This window comes from Citrus clementina, unplaced genomic scaffold (genome assembly GCF_000493195.1).
Source record: "Citrus clementina cultivar Clemenules unplaced genomic scaffold, Citrus_clementina_v1.0 scaffold_8, whole genome shotgun sequence".
NCBI lineage: Eukaryota > Viridiplantae > Streptophyta > Magnoliopsida > Sapindales > Rutaceae > Citrus > Citrus x clementina.
Genome location: NW_006262022.1, coordinates 7848259 through 7854707, shown reverse-complemented (window position 1 = coordinate 7854707; position 6449 = coordinate 7848259). Strand labels below are relative to the sequence as shown.

The window sequence follows — 6449 nt, the reverse complement described above, 5'->3', positions numbered from 1 at the left end:
TTAAATGGCAGCCTACTCCCAAAACAGAAGACTTATGTCCCTTGCCTTAATTCTCAGCTTTAACAAATTAAGATCAATTTCTTTCTCATGTTTTGCAACATAAGGCCGCAATGAAACATTATAAACATAATCTGTCCCCTGAAGATATTAAAAGCTGAAACTTTTTAAATAATTTCAATCAGAAATTTTACAGAGTACTGAAAAAGATGATGAATTAATGCAGATTTATTACTTTTGTTTTGGGATATCAAAGATATATGAAGAATGCCAACTTAGCTTCACTGTACATCGGTAACCTTCAAGTTAATACGCAATACTGTCACGTGACGTTGTACTAATAATTGTCTGAGCCCCCGCAACGCATGTAGGGGTTTATTTCCTTTCTTAATTATTAAGTGAAGGCAATCTACTCCCTTTCGAAATGTGAGTGGAGTAGACACCCCTCGAATATTAGAGAGGGTAAAAATTTGGGCAGTGCTATATAAGAATTAATATAAATTAGGCCCAGTAATTGTTTGATTGTAAATATTAGTTGTAAATTTCATATAATATGAGTTGTAATCTAAGCATTAGTCTCATGTAATTCAAAAAAAAAAAAAATAGTATTGTTATTCATAAAAATACACATACCATGAAATAAAGGTATCGCCCACCCTCTCACCAACTGTGAACACAGCGACCAAAACCCTATAATTACAACACAACGAATGCAATTCTTTGTTTTTTTATTGAATACTGATTAATCATCAGATTACTGCATTACACAGATATTTACAACAACTGCTTATTGTAGCAGAGATATTACACTGATATTTACAATCAGATATACATGATTGGGACTTACATTACATGATTGGGACTTACATTATTACAATGAATTCTATGAAGTACATGCCCAGATAAATAACCCCTCACAGGAGAGGGATGTCCATACTCCACTTGCATTTCGCAAGGGAGAATGATTTTTAAATATAAAGAACATTTAGCCCCCACAATGCTTTTGTGGGGGTTAGAACCGCTGCCCTCACAATGCTTGTGAGGGCAGCAGCCCACCACTTCGGCCAAGGCCGAAGTGGCGAATGCAATTCTTTGTTATTACAAGCAAAAGGATGCCTAGGTTCGGACGTCGTGATTTTACAAAATCAAGAATTAGAATCAGGTGCTGTATAACTCTGATTCTAATAATTTGAATTTATTAAATCCAAGCATCCAGACATGAATATGACTCGTTATATGTAAGGGATTAATTAGGATTGTTGCAAAATAATTCTTAATTAGTTAATAGTGTAAGCACTGATCCATAGTTCCATACCAATATTGGCACCAAAACAGGAGCTGTTCAGTATCTGGCTTGTTCTTCTCTGCTGCTTTAAAGCACTCATATGCAGGGTAAGCATAACCAAAAACCATTCTGTGAAGGGGGAAAAAAATTGCAATTAATTAATGAACCATTAACTTAAGTTAATATTTCTGATAATTAAAGAAAAACTAAACGGAAAATAAAAGAAAAGGGAATTTCTGATTAATTGTTTGTTGCATACAGAAGGGGTGTTGAAAGAAAAGATCCCATCATCTCTTTTTCTCGATAGTCCCTTGATTTTTTCACAATAATGCAACAAAAACATAATAATAATAATAACAATCATAATAATAACAACAACGACGACGACGACGACATATATACACTTGAGATCTTTCCATGCAAACGCAAAACCAGGACCACGTGCTAAATTGAACATTATATTTAATAATAATGTTTATTGAAAAATTATTTTAATTTAGACGGGCTTAAAATAAGCTTGCCCGTGTAATTCCGAGAATCAGCCGCTTTTTTTCTCTGTTTCATTTTGATAAAATTACGAACAATTAATGTCTTGCCTTCACTGGTAAGAATGCTTTCCGGATGAAACTTTATTATAATTGATATTGTTTAATACAACATTTGAGTTGCAAAATAATTGTACAAAATAGATACATGATAAAACTAAGCTGGTCACAGTGAATATTGAATGATAAGGTCTAGATTTAAACACAAAGACATAAGTGGCACAAAAAACCACGAATTAATATCATCCATGAGTTGAGTTCAAACAACAATATAATAAGTTGTCTCAAACTTATATTATCAACCTACTAACTATCTTAGTTGATGTGAGATAATTTTCCTATCACCTTCTGTCGTGTGCTAGCTGGTTGGTTTTTTTATTTAATTCTTATCACGAGGTAAGGTAATATACACCTACTTATGTATGAGTTTGACTTTGATACGATATAGAGGTTTATAAAACCAACTCATACTTAAAATCTACTTCTAAGATTCGAGGGTTGCTAAAAGCTTATGTTATAATTAGCCCAATATCCATCTTCCCTATCAAAGGAGCCTTGTGGAGCTTACGAAATGCTAAGAACAGTTACATATGCCACAATACCACAATCCTCATGGGGCTTATCATCATCATCATCATAGAAACTGCCAAAACCATTATCTGGAATTGTTTATTGAAGACGTTATTTTATATTTATTAGATGAAGCTTAGACTCAAATTAACTTTTGTTAGAAAAAATACTTGCTTTAAAACAAGTTTTTGATATTATTGCTGAAGATAAATTTTAACATTTTTAAAAGTCGGTTGGAGTTGGTTTTTAGCAATAAAACTGTTAATATATATATATATATATATATATATATATATATATATATATATATATAATTTTATTGATATAGGATGGTTACATAGGATAAGCATGGAATTTTTTTGGGTTCAACTTAAATTACATGTGTCCATTTGGGGGTATAATATATTTTTTTGAAGTTGTTGTCGAGAAAAAATTAACACAATACTGTTTTTTTGGATATGGCCCAATAGTTTTGTTGGAAGTTTTATTTCGTCCATGGTTATTTTGCAAGTTTTAGTTATTTTCCTTTTTTTTTTGCTTTCAGGATTTTTATTCCTTTTTTTTTTCTAGATATTGATTTGGGTGTTGTTTGCTTTGTTTTCCTTATTTCAATTGGTAGAATTGTATATGTAATAATAATTTGTGTTTTACCTATTTTGGTAAATTCACATTATTTATGGATACTATAAAAGAGGTCATAAAACCTTAATTTTGTTATTCATACTATATTCAATAATATCCCAATTATTAAAATTTTTTATTTCTCTATCTTTTATGAATCTTTACACTTAAGTTTTGGTATTTATCTCCAAACAGAACTTAAAAAACAAGTTCCAAAATTTTGCTCAAGGGGTAATTTCCTCTCAAATAATATATAAATTGTTGAAAGGGGTAACATGCAAACCTTTTTGAATCTATTTGCAAAATAACTGAAGTTGTTAGGTCCATATGAAAATAGCACCTAGTAAAAGAACTTATGGTGTGTTTACTTGTGGGTTTGGGGAATGAGAATGAAGGAGTGAGAATGAAACACATGTTTACTTGGCAAAATATAATTTGGGAATATGAATAAAATGTGTGGGTCCCACACAATTTGGGAATAAGGAATGAGAATCTCATTCCCATGGAGGTGGGTTGAGAATGAAAATGTGGGAATGAGAATGAAACATAAATTTACTTTTCTATACTTATAATTTTTTCATATTTTCTAAATTACCCTTATTCAAATCACAAATAATTTTATTATTTTAAATGTCATTAATAATAATAATTAAATTTTATTAACTTTATTATTTTAGTTCTTATTAATTATTACTATTATTATTATTTTTATTAATATTATCATTATTAACAATAAAAATAATTAATTTATCATTATTAATAATATTATCCTTATTGTTGTTATTATTATTATTATTATTAAATTTTATTAACTTTATTATTTTAGTTATTATTAATTATTGTTAATAATAATTAAGTTTGTTGTCTTTATAACAAACCTAGAAAAGGGCTGATTAGCTAGCCCGATTGGTGTGACTTGAACTCTTACATTTCTTGTTCAAATCCTTAGATTTTCGACTTGTTCATTAGCGTTACATTTTCTCTGCATCTATTGATCTTGTACTGTGTCTTTGATGTTAGGAAATTGATGGGTGAAGCAGACACGCAGCTAAAATGAAATTGTAAGAAAAAAAAAGAACAAGCACAAAAAGTGGACACTAGAAATTACGTGGTTCGGCTTTTAGCCTACATCCACGGACGAAGACAGAAGAAAAATATTTTACTAGTGAAAAGGAGTTACAAGTATTGTAGTATTTTAGCTCACTACCCAAAACTCCAATACACCCAAACTCTCAAATCACTAAACAAGAGCTTTTATTATTTAAGCTCTACAAAAACTCTCTGCAGGAATTGTTTCTCACAACTCTTGACTCTCTTTACAAAATTGGATACAAGCTCTAAATTGAGAGCTTGTATTTATAGGCAAAACTTTGCCTCAAAAGTCAAAAAGGTGGTCATAAACTTCAAGCCATACAGCTCAAAAATTTTAGTTTTTCAAACTTTGAATTTTTTAGCTTTGAATTTTTCTTTTTCTTTTACCAAACATTACGGCATTTAGAACTTCAAAGCCATGTGCCAACCATTTTACTTCTTCAAACCTTCTAGATGCAGCTTCTAGATGCTGCAGCCAAATCTTTTGACATTCTCCCACTTGGAGATTTGATTGAGAATCAATCAATCTCCACATCATCATTTCTGCTTCGTCATTGTCATGTTGCCTACGTTTCTACTAAGCCACAAGAGGATCTACTGCAGACAAACTTATCAGTATTTATCGGCTTGGTCAAAACATCTGCTAGGTTCTCCTTCGTATGGATTTTCTATAAATCCACACTTCCGGCTTCCACTACTTCTCGAACGAAGTGATACTGAACCCCCATGTGCTTTGTTCTAGAATGAAAGGCTGGGTTCCTTGCAATATGCAAGACACTCTGACTGTCACAAACCATCTTTAACTTATCAAATATATATTAATACTTATAGGGACATAAATGTCAAAATATTATAATTCAATTTTTTTTTTTGCTTATAAGACAAATAATTTAACACTTATATTTAGTCATAAAAAAACAAACATGTCCTCCAAGCATATACAATTTTCTTCCAACTGAAAGTACCCAGCCACTACTACTCACTATATATATTGTTAATCAATAGTCCCATGAGATTTTTATGATACAAAATTGGTAGCAAGTAAACAATGGAGACTAATTAACTATTAATTGGTGTTAAATTTGCATCTTCTACGTATATAAATCATCTTCATAATGGCAGAAGACAAATACAAGGGCTTTATTATTGGCTTGCTGCTGCAGTCCTGAACAACGTCCATTTGCTTCTTGATTGCCGGATAGCTTGATCACTGGAAACTCCTTTTTGATTGAAGGAATTAATTAAATTGCCATCTTGGAAAGATGATGATACTGGCATTGTTTCCATTTTAGCAGCAGCCTCATATTTTGTTGGCAAATATGACAAGAAAATTCTTGCTGTAGCTTCTTCCATTTATAGCTTCTTCCGTAGCTTCTTGCTGCTGCTGCAGCAGAATCAAAAACAGTTTAACTTGCTTCCTATATATTGTAATATAACAAGAAAATTCACTATAATTTCTTTTATATTTTTCCACTTATTTTTCTGTCGTTTTTCATAAATCCTAAAACAAAACATTTTTTGTCTCTTAATGAGGAAATTGGCAGCAAAATATCTTACAAAATGTTGTTAAATTACCTGATCAGATTGAGGCAGTGAAGCTGAGTGAGAAGAGACGTACTGCAAAATCTCAAAAAACCTTGTTTGCCCATAAATGGCAGCCTTCTCCCAAAGCAGAAGACCTATTTCCCTGGCCTTAATTCTCAGCTTCAACAAATTAAGATCAATTTCTTTCTCATGTTTTGCAGCATAAGGCCGCAATAAAACATTATATAACATAAGCCGTCCCCTGAAAATATTAAAAGTTGAATTAGAATCAGGTGCTGTATAACTCTGATTCTAATAATTTGAATTTATTAAATTCAAACACCTAGACATGAATATGAGTCGTTATATGTAGGGATTAATTAGTATTGTTGCAAAATAATCCTTAGTTAATAGTGTAAGCATTGATCCATACCAATATTGGCACCAAAACAGGAGCTGTTCAATATCTGGCTTGTTCTTCTCTACTGCTTTAAAGCACTCATATGCAGGGTAAGCATAACCAAAAACCATTCCGTGAAGGGGGAAAAAAATTCCAATTAATAAACCATTAACTTAAGTTAATATTTCTGATAATTAAAGAAAAACTAAACGGAAAATAAAAGAAAATGGAATTTCTGATTAATTGTTTGCTGCATACAGCAAGGGTCTTGAAAGAAAAGATCCCATCGTCTCCTTTTCTCGATATTCCTTTGATTTTTTCACAATAATGCAACAAAAACATAATAAAAACAATAACAACGATGTATATAGAGTTGCTTAATTTGCAAGAGTTCAATGGAAAGTGAAAACCGTTT

General features: G+C 31.2%; 1 protein-coding gene and 1 pseudogene across 1 annotated transcript; both read right to left on the bottom strand.

The window, feature by feature from the left end:
* Positions 1-1573, bottom strand: LOC112096256 (annotated as a pseudogene).
* A 3837-nt stretch (positions 1574-5410) lies between these two features.
* On the bottom strand, positions 5411-6165 carry LOC112096313 (putative HVA22-like protein g). The gene is made up of 3 exons (XM_024179740.1): positions 6068-6165; positions 5686-5896; positions 5411-5494 (listed from the first exon to the last, which is right to left on the bottom strand). The coding sequence occupies exons 1-3, from the start codon at positions 6163-6165 to the stop codon at positions 5411-5413; spliced, it is 393 nt and encodes a 130-aa protein (XP_024035508.1).
* Positions 6166-6449: the final 284 nt, after the last annotated feature.